This window comes from Sceloporus undulatus, chromosome 1 (genome assembly GCF_019175285.1).
Source record: "Sceloporus undulatus isolate JIND9_A2432 ecotype Alabama chromosome 1, SceUnd_v1.1, whole genome shotgun sequence".
Lineage (NCBI taxonomy): Eukaryota > Metazoa > Chordata > Lepidosauria > Squamata > Phrynosomatidae > Sceloporus > Sceloporus undulatus.
The window spans coordinates 173,012,018-173,029,528 of NC_056522.1; the positions used below are offsets into that span (position 1 = coordinate 173,012,018).

At 40.0% G+C, this 17,511-nt stretch overlaps 1 protein-coding gene across 7 annotated transcripts in view; it reads left to right on the forward strand.

Moving 5' to 3' along the window:
• SUPT3H (SPT3 homolog, SAGA and STAGA complex component) overlaps positions 1 to 9,160 on the forward strand; it is a 252,130-nt gene extending 242,970 nt beyond the window's left edge. For all 7 annotated transcript variants that reach the window (XM_042477039.1, XM_042477031.1, XM_042477021.1 and 4 more), the window contains 2 exons: positions 1,089 to 1,174; positions 8,076 to 9,160. In XM_042477039.1, coding sequence (XP_042332973.1) covers positions 1,089 to 1,130 — 42 coding nt within the window. In that variant the 3' untranslated portion in view covers positions 1,131 to 1,174; positions 8,076 to 9,160. The remainder of the gene's footprint in view (positions 1 to 1,088; positions 1,175 to 8,075) is intronic.
• The last annotated feature ends 8,351 nt before the right edge of the window (positions 9,161 to 17,511 follow it).

Below are 17,511 nucleotides of genomic sequence, written 5' to 3' on the forward strand. Positions count from 1 at the left end.
AGTAATAAGAGAAGGCGTTTATCCATAGAAGTAATCTTTAGTTTTTCCCCACAGTCTAGGTCTAGAAACAGTGTCAAATGCAGACTTACAATCAATGAATGCTCCATAAAGAGGTTGGGCTGAGTGAGAATATATGTCTACTAGGTTTTGTAATATCATTGCATGGTCTATGGTTGATCTACCGGCCCTGAAACCTGCCTGTTCATCCTTCAAATCATTCTAAGTTTTCAGCCAATCCTTTAATTTAACCTGTAGATGTTTGGCATACATTTTGTGTTAAGACTTGGATGCCATCTCAAAGAGATCTCATTATGTATATGTGAATATTTTAAAATTCAGTCCAAAATCCAAAACACCTTTTGTCCCAAGCATTTTGGAAAGGGAGACTCAACAATTTATAGTGTGGTCTCCACCTTTAAAATGGGAATGCCAATTATCTTAAGGCAGCTTTAATAAAGCAACAGAAATAGTTTGATTTTTCTAAATACTGATTTCCTTTTTCACATGTGATAACATTGACTTTGATTATTTCTTTGCTACCATTCACAACCCCAAAGGACATGAGGCAAGGTAGCATAGTGTTGGAAACAACACTACTGGGGAAGTCCATCTAAGTAGAAAAACGTTATGGGGCATTGGAAATGTTGTTGTTATGACGTTTGTTTATATAAATGCAATAGTTTCTAGCATGGAGTGTAAAACAATTGTGAGAGAAGTTTAAAATATCACAGTAGTTTATTCTACTTAAAACAGAAGTGAATCTTTTGCAAAAATTGCACTGGTCTTTGAAGGACAAGTATGTTAAAATACTAGCTTTGACCTCATTTATTTATGCATTAGGTGATTAACAGAATAGGATGTCATATTTTTGCACATTTCCTAAAATAGAATCACTAACCACTTGCTAACCACACAGAGTTTTTAATAGAAAAAGTGGTTGCTTAATGCTTCCCTACCAGAAATGTTAACATTAAATTTGCTATTATATTGCAACCAGAATAGTCTACAAAACAGGAAGACAGCTTTGCAGCCCTTTTTGTTGTTTAAGTTGATGTGATAATTCATTACAGATTTTCTTTCTTTGACAGAGTGCCTACCGCAGAAATGGGATGACGTTTCTTGCTTGCTAGTATGGATGTGGCTACAGCAACAGAAAAGACAGTGTTATATTGAGGTGATTTCCCCCCCCCCCCCCCGATCCCTCCATTGAGGAGGAAAAAACATGTTTAGAAAGCCTCCAGCATCAGCATGTGGACTTGTGAGTGGGCCGATTTGTTGTGACTATCAACTAGCTGACAGTCTTTTTTTCCACACATACACCCCCCCCCAACAATTGTTATTTTTGTTTTCTACATGACATGTTTAGTAAATTAATGGCAGGAAGTTTGAGGCTATGTGTAGGTGGATCAAAATGTAGTTCACATGATTTTGACAGTTTGAGAAGATTTTATTGTATAGCTCACCCGTCTATCTAAACTTTAACATCCTTTTTGTGAATTTTAATTCATCACAATATAGCCTTTCATAAAACAGAACAAATAGAAAAAAGCAATGATTTTAAATTGTTTTAAATGGTTTTAATTTGTCTGGTTTTAAGTGATAAATGATTTAATAATAGGAGTTGATTTAAATAATTGTTGTTTGTTGTTTTAATTTGATTTTATTGTTTGGAACTCTGATATCTTAGATATATGGCGGGATATAAATATTTTAATAAATAAATGAAGAAAACTATTTTCTCAATATTAAATGGCAGATGATCTTGCTTTCTTTTCTTCATTGGCAAAATAATTTTAATAGTGATGTTGATTTGGAAATATAGAGTCTTTTTGTCATTCACAGTAATGTAAAAAGTTATGTACATTCCAGGAACTGTGAACCAGGAAACCCCTGGTAAAAAAAATTCAGCCTTGATGTGAACATAGTGAACAAGTTACATCATTTACTTGTTATTGTACTGATGTATTGTACTGTTTTAATATGGGGGGATTGTTGCTGTTACAATTTGTATTTACTATGTTGTGAACCGCCGTGATCAAAGGAACGGCGGAATATAAATAAAGTCTCATTCATTCATTCATTCATTCATTTAGAGTATTTATACCCTACTCTTCAGCCACAAAGACTCTCAGAGTGAGTTATGGATTGTTTAATCCAGGGGTTGGCAACCTAGAGCCCACTTCGCCGGATCTGGCCTGCCGAGGCCTTGGGACCGGCCCCAGCATGGTCCTGCCGCCGATTGCTGCCCCCGCCGCAGCTTCCGTGCTGTTCCGGGCGCCCACGGGGCCTCACTGCCCTCCCCCTCCTCCTCCTCCTCCTCTGCGCATGGCTGCGCGGAGGAGGCGGAGGAAGAGGAGGGCAGCGAGGCCTGGGGCGAAGGAGGTGAAGGTGGGGGCGGCGCCTCCTGCACGCGGCCGCGCCACCCTCCCCGCCTCCCCGTGGTCTCCTCCCTCCTTCTTGTCCTCTGTGGAGGCCGAAGCCTCTGCAGAGGCCGAAAAGGGAGCTGCCACTGGCGGCCTCCTCCATCCGTCGCGGCCTATGTGGAGGCCAAAGCCTCTGCACAGGCTGAGAAGGGGCCCGCAGGGCCGCCGCTGGCGGCCTCCTCCATCCGTCTCGGCCTATGTGTAAGCCGAAGCCTCCGCACAGGCTGAAAGGTTGCGAGGGGGGCCACCGCCAGCGGCCTCCTCCCTCCTTCTCAGCCTCTGTGGAGGCCAAAGCCTCCGCAGAGGCCAAGAAGGGGCCCGCGGGGCTGCCACCGGCAGGCTCCTCCCTCTGTCTTGGCCTTTTGGGAGGCCGAAGGCTCCTCAGAGGCCGAGAAGGGGCCCGCGGGGCCGCCACCGGCAGACTCCTCCCTCTGTCTTGGCCTCTGTGGAGGCCGAAGCCTCTGCAGAGGCTGAGAAGGGGCCCGCTGGGCCGCCACCGGCAGGCTCCACCCTCTGTCTTGGACTCTATGGAGGCCGAAGCCTCTGCAGAGACCGAGAAGGGGGCCGCCACTAGCGGCCTCCTCCCTCCATCTCAGCCTATGTGTAAGCCAAAGCCTCCGCACAGGCTGCGAAGCAGCCCACAGGGCCGCCGGCAGCAGCCTCCTCCCTCCTTCTCGGCCTCTGTGGAGGCCAAAGCCTCCGCAGAGGCTGAGAAGGGGCCCGCGGGGCCACCACCGGCGGCCTCCTCCCTCCTTCTCGGCTCCTCCCGCCTTATTTAACTATTTATTTTTTGGCTTCGGCCCACCAGTTGTCTGAGGGTCAGCAACCCAGCCCCCGGCTCAAAAAGGTTGCCTACCCCTGGTTTAAGCCTTATGTTTCATTTGCAATGTTTCTTCCCCAGTCAGTGGGGAAGTAGTGACTGACATAGTCATCTCATAGAGTTGGAAGAGGCCCTGTAGGCTTATGAAGTCCAGCCCCCTGCTCAGTGCAGGATTTCCAGCTGGAGTATCCCTAGCAGATAATTGTCCAGCCTATTTCTGACGACACCCAAAGAAGACTCCACCATCTCTCTAGGCAGTTGGCTCCATTGCTGATTACTTTCATTGCTAAGATGTCCCTTCTAATGTTCAATCAAAATGTTCTTAGAGAATAAGCCTGCACCCTGCTCTTTGTGGCAGCCCTTGAGGTATTTAAAGAGTTGATCATGTCATCCCTCAAACTTGTCTTCTCTTCATGAAGGTAAATATGCCCAACTCTTTCAACCTCTCTTCATATATTTTGTTTTCCATATCTCTTATTCTCCTCACTGCCCTTCTCTGAACTCACCCCAACTTATCTATGCCCTTCTTAAAATGTGGCATCTAGAACTGAAAGCAGTACTCCACAGTGAGACCTAACTAGTGCAGAATATAGTCAGACGATTACTTCCCTTGACTTGGAAACTATGGTTCTATTAATTTGAACTCAGTTTTCAGCAATGGAAGTAAGACAAAGGGGGGAAGTGGGGGGAGGAGAGAGGAATTGGGACATTTTAAAAGTAGCTTTTAAAAACTGGATGTCAGAGGAATAATTGGGACTATACTTGCCAAATCAGGACAACTATAGGATTCCATGGAATCAGGACAACTATGGGATTTCATGTTGGGAAAGGACAGTAAACTCATTCCAGGTTTTAGGTTAATTTTAAAGGATACATAGGATGCTAAACCTACTTTGGAATCAGAATTCAGCCCATTGGATAGCTTGTAAGACCCAGAGTGGATTCACTCACTGACAAAAGAGAAAAAAAAACTGTTGCCAGTCAGAGGAGACAGTCCAGGGAGTCTTTCATACTATTTATTTATTTATTTATTTCATTTTTATGCCTCCTTTCCCCCAGAAAGGGACCCAAGAGGCCTCACAAACAAAAATATTTTTAAAGACTTTACAATAAAAGTTTTAAAAACAATTAAAAACATCAAATAAAAACAGTATAAAATGATGTACATTGAAACTACAATATACATAATAATCACCCCATATAAAAGCCATCTCATGATTATTTATTAAAAGCCAGCCTGAATGAAACCATTTTTTCTTGCCAGCAAAAGGAAAGCAGGGAGGGGGCCAGTCTAGTCTCTCCTGGAAGGGAGTTCCAGAGGGTGGGAGCAGCCACTTTTGGCAGGACTGAGAGAAAGCCTTCCACTGAAGATCTTGGGGCTCTGGCAGGTTCATATGGGGAGATACAGTCTCTCAAATATGACAGCTAAAAAAGCCAATACGATTCTAGGCTGCCTCAATCAAGTATATTGCCTAGCTCAAAGGAAGTAATAGGGAACTCTACTATGCTTTGGTCAGGCTTCACCTGGAATATTATGTCCAGTTCTGGGCATCGCAATTCAAAAAAGATGATGACAAGTTGGAGCGTGTCAAGAGGAGGTCAACCAAAATGGTGAATGATCTGGAAATGATGCCCTACAAGGAGAGACCTGGGGAGCTGGATATGTTTAGCTTGGAGAAGAGAGGGTTAAGAGGTGATATGATAGCTCTATTTAAATATTTGAAGGGATGTCATGTTGAGGAGGGGGCAAGCTTGTTTTCTGGTACTCTAGAGAATAGGGCCCAGAACAATGGATACAAGTTACAGGAAAAGAGATTCTACCTAAACATTAGGAGGAACTGCCTGATAGTGAGAGCTGTTCAACAGTGGAACACACTCCCTCTGAGTATGGTGGAATCTTCTTCTTTGGAGATTTTTAAACAGAGGCTGGATAGCCATCTGTCAGGTATGCTTTGATAGAGAGTTCTTGCATGGCAGGGTGTTGGTCTAAATGGCCCTTATAGTCTCTTCTAATTCTATGGTTCCATAAAATAGTCTAGACCTAAGGCTTTATACGTCATGACCAGCACTTTGAATTGTGCCTGAAAACGAACTGGTAGGCTTTATAGGTCATGACTAGCACTTTGAATTGTGCCTGAAAACGAACTGGTAGGCAGTGAAGCTGTTTCAATAAGGGACTTATATGCTCCCTATAACTGGCCCCAGTTATTCTGGCCACAGCATTCTGGACCAGTTGAAATTTCTGAAAAGATTCCAAAGGCAGTCCCATGTAGAGTGCATTATAGTAGTTCAAACAATGTAATCAAGGCATGTGTCACAACAACCAAATCTGGTGTCTCAAGAAAAGGGTGCAGCTGGTGCACTAGTTTTAGCTGTGAAAATGCAATCCTGGCCACTGCTGAAACCTGGGCATCCATTCTCAGAGTTGAGTCCAGGCTGCAAGTCTGAGATTTCAGGGTGGGGTGGTGGTGGTGGTGGTGGTGGTAAACCCATTCACTACAGGCAAAATCCCTACATCCTGATCTGCTTTATGACTGACCAGGAGAACTTCTATCTTGTCTGGATTAAACTTGAATTTATTTGTCCTCATCCAGTCCACTACTGACAATAGACCATTCTAGCACTCTAATTCTATTACTGCATCCGGTGACTTAACTGAATGCAAACTACATTTGCACTTTGAATTCAAAGTGAATTTAAAGTAAGATGAGCACAAAATAGAGAGGAGGGGGGAGAAATTGGGCCATTTTAAAAGCAGGTAAAAAGTGAGATGATGAATCCATGCCCTAGTGACTTAGGGAACAGGGTATGTTCATCCTGGAGAAGGTGAAGATGTCACATGACGGCCCTGTTTAAATATTTGAAGGGATGTCATATTGAGGATGGGACAAGCTTGTTGGGGGGGTCAGCAGGGGATTGGACTTGATGGCCTTGAGGTCTCTTCCAGCTCTGTGATTCTATGATTAACTGAGACTGACCCTGACAAATTGAGATTTTTAGAGGCTATGAGGGGTTGTCACAAGTTCCATTTCTTGTATACCATGGTATTCAGTGCTACTACTTAGGATTCCCTCCTCTTATGTGTGTTTGTGGATTACTATCCATACACATTTCTGTGCTCATTGAGGTTTCCAGGTAAAGATTATCCCAAACCTTCAAATGTCAGGGCCAAAACCTGAGATCTCAAGATGATCCTTTGTAATAATAATAATAATAATAATAATAATAATAATAATTTATTGCCTGCCCAATCACAAGGAATCAGGGCGGGTTACAACAGTAAAGAAGATACAAAGTAAATAAACAATAACAATAAAATAACGAAACAATTCACAAAAGCAATAAATAGCAAAAATACATAACAATTCACAGCAGCAATGAAATTAACAAAGCAGATTACGTAGCAATAAACAAACAAAACAAGTAAAATAGAAAATAATCCTTAAAAACAGTATAAACAGTACACAATCTTAAAACATTACAATCTAGGACCATGGGGGGGGAGAAAACAAACAAACAAACAAAAACAGCTGAGCTCCTGTGCCTCCAGACTCTCTCTGCTGGTCCCTGGTATTTCTAGAAGAGACAGGTGATCAGAGGTGGGCCCTAATAATATTCCTGGTCATTACCAGGGATCACAATAAGCATGAAACATCAAGCATCAACCACAGTTACACAGAGTATGTCGTTCAAATGTAGAGCACCAAGTCAAACAAATGTGAAATACACACACACACACACACATTTCAAGGTAATGCTTTCACCCTCAGTGCATGGCTCTGGCATCATTGCTGTGGAACATGAAGGGAGCCTAGCACTTGCTCCCACCTGCCCGCAAGTAACATTAATGCAAAAACATTGATAAGGGTTCTGAATTGTGTAGTATAGGTGGAGATCAATTGGGGGGGGGGGAGGTGACACCATGCATTTACCTCATCAAGTGACACCAACCCTGAGAGGTGAAAATGATGGTGCCAGAAGTAAAACCTCTGCCATTGACACCACTTGCAAAATCAGTCATTCACCAGCAGCATCATTTGTCCCTGTGTGGTCCTCTTATCTTCCACTGCCCTATGAGGAGCACCTTAGGGAGCTGGATATTTTTAACATGGGATGTTATCAGACAAGGGAAATTGGAAGTATAATCCAATGGCAATCCGAACGCAGTCATGGGGTTTAATGTTATTGCGTGATAGACTACTACACACAATTTCAGGCAATGGAAAGTCAGTCCAAATGCAATCATGGGGTTTCATGCAATTTCAGGCAATGGCAAGTTATTTTCCAGCAGTGGGAAGTCAGTTCGAACACAGTTCGAATACACGTAAATTTGCTGATCTAGCGAATTCACGTAAATGCGTTCTGGCCCCACATTCTTTTCATTCGAAATTAAGAGAAATTCCTCCCATGTGATAAACTCCATGGAGAAGAGAAGGTTGAGGGGTGGTTTGATAGCCTCATTTAAATATTTGAAGGGATGTCATATTGAAGCTGGAGCTAGCTTATTTTCTGCTGCTCTAGACACTAGGACTAGTTATGACTTTAAAGAGAGTTACATTAAGATGATATATAGGTGGTACCTTACCCCAGATAGGTTGGCTAAAATATATAAAAATGCAAGTAGCAAATGCTAAAAATACAATAAATCTATTGGCTCTTTTTACCACAAATGGTGATCTTGTAAAAGGGCAAAAAATGATTAAAAATAGGGAAGATGATGAATAAGATTCTGATATAATATTTACACCTTAGTCATTTCTTTTAAATATAATTGATTATGGAGAAAAATCAGAATGAGAGAATAATACTCTGCTTTTGTTATATGATTACAGCAGCAAGAATACTGTATGCAAAATATCAGAAGCAGTAAGAAATTCCAAATGTTGAAGAATGAGAAGAAAAACTAATGGATCTTCCTACATCAGATGAATTGACAACTTGACAAAAGAAAATTTAACTCAAATGTATATGAATACCTGGCAACCACTTATAGATTATGTAAAAAAAAGATTGGGAGACAGTGAAGTTATTGGTTTTGGTGTTTAAATATGAATTCTTTGTTATGTTGTGTTAGCGTAATGGAAGTATGTTAGCATAAATAGAAGTTAATTAGAGAGGAAAATTGTATGGTAGAATTGTTGACTAAAGCTAGGAATGTGCTGGAAGTCATTCGGATAAAATAGGGGAGGGGTTTGGGAATGACAACATGTTAGATATTCTGTTCAGGCTTGTTAGTTAATATAGTTAATTTGTTCATTAACCACTTTTTTTAGTATTTTGTTGAATTAGCTGTTGTGCTCTATTATTCCATCTTGCTACCATTCAGCACTCCAGATCTTTCTTCATGAAGAAGACAAAACCTTTCTTCACTACATTACTTTTATTTTTTGTGTGTTTCATTATCTCTTCTATTATTATTTGTTTTGACCTTTCTTATTAAGTTCATGTACATGAGTTTACAATATTATCTTCAGTTGTAATTGTGTTCTCAGTGTTCCGTAACAAAATGCACTCTTTTGTTTTCCCAAGCGCTACATAGAAGCTGAGTCTGTGAATTTGTCTGACTTTTACATGGGATTTTCTTTTTTCTTTTTAACAATTATAGTGGGAATGTAACACCAGGTGTATGATGAGATCTGAAAGGATTTTGGTGCAACTTCAGTGGAGTCAGTCATAGGGGCCCAGGATTTGACAGTGGACACTGTTAGTGAATTGTTATATAGACCCACAGTGAGCAAATGTTGCAGCAGACAATGTAGTTCTTTTTCTGTTGAAGTATCACAATTGCCATTTTCAATATTACACTGCCCAGCATAACTGTTCTTTAAAAACATTTTTGCATGTCATTTTTCTGGAACTAATCTGCATGTTGAAAAACTAAAAATAATGTGTACAATAAAGAAGAACAAAAATCTGATCTGTCTGTGCTTGCTGAAATGTATGATTAAACCTTCCTTTTTATCATGATTTCTTATTTTTCTTGGCATCCATAATGATGGAAAATTATATGCTTGCTGTAAACATCCAGACTTTTTTTTAAAAAAAAGACACCAGCATTTATTGTATTTGGTTTCGATCTGCAGACATATAGGCAAAAGAAAACATTCTCTGTCAAGAATCCTGGAATAAAAATTCCTTCTTTAGCCGTATCTTTCCCAGATTTTACATTTGTTTAAAAATGCTTCAGCAGAAAAGGCACTGGCATTTCTTTCTTACGAGTGTCCTTACAACCCTAGAGAATGAAAAAACAACATATATTTCTCTTAGAAATATGGCAGATCATGTTTTTGTTGGTCAGCTGTATATTTGTCTGTCTTGAACAGTATGACAGGCAATTATTTATAAAATCTAGGTCATTCAATAAACCCATATAACAACCTTTCTCTTCTGCAAGAAGCAAAATTGTAAGGAAAATACAATTTTGGTGCAGCCTAACTGAATATATTTTTTTGTATTTTTCAGATTTGCTACACTATCTCATAAGTTTATTTTAAATTATTTATTTAATTGCACACATATGCACATAAAAAGGACTCATAATTCTGTTTACAGAATGTACAGTCACAAAATCTTAACCTTCCATTAAAATATGTAACCAGACTGAAAGCAGTAATAAAGAAGACCACAAAAGGCTTAATCTTTACCAAGATTAAGCCGTTACTAACAATTAAATTAAATAACAGAAATCAAATGCTTGTTTAAAGCAAACTTTCTTCAAGGACCTTAATACAGAGGAAGATAATCTAACTACTGGCAGCAAGGAGTTTCATACATTGGGTGCCCCCACACAAAAATTAATCTCATTACCAATAACTTTGCCTCATAAGTCAGGGTGATCCTAGAGAGTGGACAAATATAAGGAGACAATCTTTCAAACAAAAATGTGAATTCCCTCAGAACCCTTTTGAATCCAGTATCCTGCTCCCAAAACGTTCAATCAGATGGCTGTAGGAAAGTACTCTAGAAGCAGGATGTGAGCACATTAGCATCTTCCCCCTCATGTTTCTCTAGAAACTGATGTTCAGAGGTGTCAATTACTGGACTAAATGAAGTGCCCCCAGTGGTTTTCAAGAACAGCTACACACAGCATGTTACACTAGTCAAATAGAGCATAGCTTCCTTTCTCCTTGCTGCAAAATTGCAGTCAGGTAGTGCCCAGGAAACCCTGCCCTTTGCAAACCACTGATAGATCATGGTGGTGATCTGTGTTGTGTGCACAGGATGGCATTGAATACCACCTTCTGCAGTGACCAAAAATGCATATGCAACAGGAATTAGCACTAGAATATATCATTCACAGAATTGCAGCCCTAGTGTTTCAGGACTTTAGTTGGCTTAAAAAATGTGAATAGCCTACATAGGATTGAAGTAGCACTTTCTTTGAACAGTGTGTCTTCCTTCCATACAGCACAAAAGGGCATCTTCCATCACAGATGCTACTGCACATTCCTCAGAATGCTCTCAGAATTGAAAGGTGTTTCTTTAGAACAGATCAGAGCAGGATTACTATGGAAAGAATCATTTTCTGGCATTCATTCACTTTAGATGGAACCGCATTTGTATTAAAATTCTGCCATCTGCCATGTGCTGTTCTCATGAAAAAAATATTATGGCTTCCTGTCTAGCTCATGCAGAATGTTTCATGTGCATAAACACTTCCACAGATAATTCATGGATAAATAGATAGTGACATTTGTCACAAGTCTAGCTGCAACTTGAAGACTATTCTATAACAGTTAATTAAGCAAATCTTCAGTTTTGAAACTAGAGACCAGCTTAGGCTTTTAAAACTCTCAAGTATACATCTATAGAATACCAATGCAATTAAAGGAACTTGGTGACATAAATTAAATTGCTGGCTTTTTCAGAGGGCAACAAGCCAAGGTTGGGGGAAAAAATCCCTCGAGGAACATAATGTACATTTTGGTGGCTTAAGTGAGGCCAGATGGCCTTTAAAACTAGTTAAGGGATAGATATTCTAATTTTATTGTCCCTTAAGATAATGACCAAAAACATAAACTGCAAAAATAAGATATTTAAATTTTCATAAATCACAGAAGTGCTGGCAGGATACTACATAAGGCAGGAGTCTACATGATCAAATGTCTTATTTCTAGGATTGATATTAATTCTAGAGTTCAGATCTCCATTGATGGTACAACAGTAATTATTCTTTATTACTGACAGTGAGAATTATATGAAGGTTATGAGTCAGCCAGGTGTAATGATCTGAGTGTTGGACTACAACTCTGGAGACCAGGGTTCGATTCCCAGCTCAGCCATGATGAAATCCATTGGCTGATCTTGGGCAATTGAAATGCTCTCAGCCTCAGGAGATGGCAATGGCAAATTCCCTCCTCCAACTAAATGTGAGCTGTAGCTGCACTCCTATGACCTGATATTTTATTGAGAGATAATTCTTTATTTGATCCTTCAGAAGTCCAACAGTACTTCTTAAACTGCTAAAGGTATAGTTCAGGGAGTGCTAGATAACTCAAGAGAGATAACCAGAATGCTCCTGGTCCAGAGTATTTCTGGGAATGCTAATGGTTTTTTTAAGGAAGCCATGTGTCATGTGCAGCTTTAATTTCCAACAGTTTTAAGGATCAACAGAAGGAACCACATCAAATATGCTTTGTAGGATGTCCTGCAATGTGTAATAGGGAAACTTCCATTCTTGTTTAGGGAAGGGGAAACACGATGGGACTCATTCCATGATTTAGGGGCATAACAAAATTTGGCAGTTGTTACCAACCAAACGTAATTGTTGTTACAGGTTGTTACACTATAATTTCTTGCCTCCTATTCTGGAAATCTCAATACTTCCACATACAGTTCTCATATGTATTTTCCCCATTGCTGGCAATTTTCTATATTTATGAATTATGTCTTTGTATTCACTTGTTGCTGGTTCTGGCAGGAGTCAGAGCTATTTTCCTAGCTCTTCCCTAAAGCTATACCAACCATTTCATAGAGAAGATTTGTATAAATAATTCCAGAAATATATGTCTCCAAAGGACTACAGGTGCCTATAGAAAGAGATTGTGCTTTACAGTTCAATTTCTCCAAGGTATAGAAACCTCAGTCCTAGTTTTGCAAAAATGTTAATTGGCAAAACCCATCTTGATCTGCAGAACAAACAGGATTTTAAACTGATCTAATCTAAATAATACATATATACCTGTTACTTGACAGCAATCAAGAAACATTAGCATTTTTGCCATATCATTGTGTTATATATATATATATATATATATATATATATATATATATATATTTAAAGTATTGAGAGTGTTTTATTTACTTTGGATTTACAAGGGATTTACAGGGCACTTCAAAAAAATCTAATGCAATTATTTGAGGAAAAAAAGATATTAAACAGTTTGAAATAATTTCCTGGTGTGTAGTGTGAATGCAACAGGATATATATGACCTATATATAACCTATATATTATATAGGTTACATATATAGAAACTCATGTATTGGGGAAGAGAGGTTGTCAAGAGCTTGATACTGAAGAAATACCTCACTGCTTCCTGAAATTATAGTTAAAGCTTACTTGAATTTTATTATATATGGATTGTGCACTTGGCTGCTTTTTGCTTCCTTCAGACTCCCAAAGGTAAGTCTGTTGTGCCCTCTGGGGGTTCTCTACTGCTTCAACTTAACATTTGATTTCATTATTATGTTTTGCTTACCATAAAATATCACTGCCCTTTTTTTACCTAGTGCCCAAAGAACACAGAAATTTATAGCCTTCCTTATATCAGAAAGTCTAGCTTTTCCTGATATTGTATTACTTTGATTATTTGAAACATTTCAAATCCAAACAATAAATATTACATGATTATTATTTCCGTATGGATTGGCTATTCCTGCCTCTCCTGCACCTCTGCCTGCCTCACACCTAGATTTATGGACACTTGAGGTTTTGCAATTAAACAGCCCTCAAAAGACCAAATATAGCTTCCCGAATTTGCTTACAGGTTAAGGATAAAGTATTCTAAAACAGAACACAACCTAAAGGTTCAAGTTTATTATTGAATTCTGGCATTCTCACTATGCTTTTTAATAAAATTTAAAGTATTAATTAAATTAAAAGTTAGTAAATATTAAGGATAAATAAAAATTAGGGATGGCGATCATGTTACCCATGTGCTGAGTGTTATGTTTAAAAAGGAGAGCCTCCTCTTCCAATGAAAGCTATCTATGTAATAGAGAAAGCTGATCTATCGGTAAGGATGCGGAATGCAGAGATGACTCAAATGATTGACTGATTGCACTTATATCATGGCTTTCTCCCAAAATGGGATCTAAAACAGCTTTCAATAGTTTAAAAAACAAAGGGGCAAAGCAGATGGGCAGGAAAAAGCAGCTCAAAGCTGCTTTTTCTGAGAGGGGGTTGAGAACTCACTGACCAAACTGCCCACTCCAAAGGTGGCCCAGATACACATGGCCTGACCATACAGCCATGCTGCTGGGTAATTTCTTTTTTAAAAAAAATTCCCACCATTCATGCTCACCATCGCACAAACACACCACCACTGACTGACTGCTGCCTAGATGCCATCCCATTAGATGGACACACCCTTTGGTCCTGCATACAGTCACACCTGCGATCCTCCTCCAGTACAGGGCATCAAACCAGAGATGTGCCCAATAAAACACTGGCAATGAATATTCATGCTCCCCTACACGCCTTCACCCGATGCCCACTCAGGGCAAAGACAGTAAAAACATTGATTACAAAAAGTTAAAAATGAATTAAATATCAGTATTTAAACACCCTTTCCTGGAACCAGGAGACCTGGAAACTGTAGTACATGCACTGGTAAACTCATGACCCGATTTTTGTAATGCACTCTACATGTGGCTACCCTTGTGCCTAGTACAGAAACTTCAATTGGTACAGAATATGGCAACCCGATTGGTTTCTGGAACATCCAGAGTGACCACATAACACCAATATTGAAGTCATTCTACTGGCTGCCTATTGATTTCCAGACACAGTACAAGGTGATGGTTATCACCTTTAAAGCCTTACATGGTTTGGGCCCAACTTATTTAAGAAATCACCTACTTCCATATAACCCACCCCGTACAATCAGGTCCTCTGGGAGGAATTTATTGCAACCTTTGAAGACCAGGCTAGTTGCTACCTCCCAGAGGACTTTTTCTGCGATCGCTTCCAGCCTGTGGAATCGCATGCCGGATGAGATCTGTCAAATTACCAACTTAGACGCCTTTAAAAAAAGCAGTCAAGACAGATCTCTTCCGGCAGACTTTTTCAGAATAAGTCCTCGGCCACATAATGATCACTCCATATATCATGGACATTTTCACACTATGTTATGATTCTGCCCGTGATTATCCCATTTTACTAGATTTTAATGTAACTTATGTAATTTTAATTCTCATCTGTTTAATTCTTAATTGTGTATATTTGTATGATTTTATATGTTGTTCGCTGCTTTGATTGTTTCGACAAAAAGCGGGATATAAATAAAAGTTTTATTTATTATTTAAATGAATAAAATAGTAAAAACCACTTAAAACATCTTTACAATATAGAAAAAAACCAAAAAAACCCAATAGCACCCAACATTACCCACACACTACAGCTCCACAGTAAAAAATTCAGAGAACCTGACTAAATCTGCATGACCTTAAATGACCTACAAGCCTACGTGACAAGCTTCAAGGACCTGTTCCACCAGGCTGCTGACCTGAAACAAGGAGCACAGTCAGTAATCGAATACGCAGAAGAATTCCTGGCATTGAAGGTGGCAAATTGGACAGAGGCTACAAAAATCCAGTAGTTCCATGACGGCTTGCACCGGGATATTTTTGGAATGGGCCATATTCAGGGACATTCCTGCCACCTTGATGGAGTAGAGCATGTGAAGGTGCAGGAGGAATTGTCAAGGAAGGAGGGAAACAAGGGTAGATAATGAAAATAATTAGAATAACTGAAACAGGGACGTATCTAATTTACAAAATATATGCATGTGTATTAACAATATTGAATCTCAGTATTTAAGAAGTCGAGCAACAGTATACAAATAGAAAAAACTATGCTCTATCCTTATGAATATCAAAGATAGTCCAAACCAATGAGATAAGTGTCCAAAGTGTTGGAAGTAAAATTATCCTGCTGTCTCGCCAAACATATCCAATCCAAAGTCTGGGGGAAATCATTGATGGTACTTGCAGTATGGTAGCATGAAGATAAATAATGTAACTTTCACTGATAGCAATGTCCTTCAATACTATTGAATACTCTTTCAATAGTAGAGGCTTTCAAAAGTGGAAAGACAGCTACCTCCGGAGTACTATGTGACCGTTTCGACTCACAAGAAGTCTTCATTAGCAATACTGAAACATTCTATGCCGGATTAATATTTCAATCTGAATATTCCATGCTTCCAAACCATAAATCAGCTTGACTTAACAAATAGAAAGGTTTCTGGTGCAGGAGGAATGACAGCCAACTGCCCAGAGAAAGAATTGACACTCTTTACTCCAGAAGTAAATGAAATGGCAAACAAGGCAGAGCAAGGTAAAGAGAAAAGCAGCTGCAGCTACATCAGCACTTGTGTCTAGGACCAGGGCTGCTGGTGGTGATAAACTGGCAGCAGTGGAGACAGCCATGGATAGCTCCAGCAGTGGCACAGAGCCACTAGGAAATGACAAGAAATTGTTTTAAACCATGCTGAAAGGTTGGCTGGAGGATATAGCAAGCACAGCAAGCAGGGTGAGTGACAGTGTGATGCCATTTCTTTTGCCAGTCAACCCTTGAGGTGGATGGGAATTTGGACATAGTAGCTGTTCTAGATTTGGGGTGTATGAAATGCCTCATGAATCTTGTAGTGGTTGCTGGTTTAGGACTACACCCAGAGAAACTGGAAGACCCAATAAACTTTGTCCAAATGGATGGGAATAGCATGCAAGGGCAGACAGCAGAAAAGCAAATCCCACTCTTAGATGTTGGAGAACACAGGGAAGTCATTCAATTTATGTTGGCCCCTACCCCTAACTATACAATGATGTTGGGAGTAGACTGGCTGGATTTTGATGATTGTTAAATACAATGGCAGAAAGGGCAGCTGGGTTTTCTCCATCCAGATTGGAAGGTACACATCTTGGCTAACTATAAATCTATAAATCTTCCCAACAACCATGAAAAAAGGAAGCAAACTCAAAGAACCAAAGGAAAGTGAAAACACTTTAAAACCTGAAAAACTGGGAGGGGTGCAGGAGAAGAAGAAGATATATATCCTTGCTGGATACTAGAATTTAAAAGAGGTTCTCTCCTAGGAGAGTGACCTCCCCTCCTCCCACTGAAACTCAGATTGTGCCATTAAAAACAACCACCTCATTGGTATGGCCAAGTTGCCTAAATCTAAGTTATATTCTATGACTCCCAGGGTGGTGATGGTTCTAAAAGATCTGTGGACAAAATTTGGCCAGGGGCCTCATTCATTCGATGCAAAAAAGAAGTAGAGACGACTGAGGCTGATTATGGATTTTAGAGGACTTAACTCTGTTTGTACATCAAAGATCTCATCTCACTCATAAAAGATTTGTTAGCACTATTGGTCACTGGCTGGGTTTGCACAAAACAAGATTTAATAGATATTTACTTTCGTGTGAGGATACAGGAGGGGACAAATATAAAATGGCATTTAATTACCCTTTGGCGGTAGTAAAATGTTGGACAGGCTGGGGCCCCATGACTTTTTATATATCTGATAAATGAAATTCTCCATGAGTTATTGTATAAAGGGATGCTGGTTTACTTACATATAAGAACATGCCTCCCCTTCATCAGAGAAGGAGGAGGAAGAGGAGAAGGAAGGAGCCTGAGGAAGGATGCAAAGGGCAATCGGAGCAACGGAGCAGGAGCAGGAGGAGAAGGAAAGAGCCTTGGAGAAAGGGTGACAAGACAGAGGAGGAGGAGGAGGAAGAAGCCAGGGGAAAGAAGGGGGCCATGAAGGGCAATTGGGGTAATGGAGCAGGAGGAGGAGAAGGAAGGAGCAGGATGAAGGGTCAATTCAGGGCAGGTCAGAGGGAGGGCAGGGAATGGAGCAAGCCTCTGCTCTCTCACCAGGCAGCTTTCTCTCTCTCTTTTTATTTTTTAAAAATTATTTTTGATGTTTTTTGCTACAGGTAGATAGATATATAGATAGAATGTGCCTGCCTCCTTGTTCACTTTCCCTTTAATTTCCTTGCTTCCAGCAGCATGGCACTTTGCAGGAGGCTTTTTT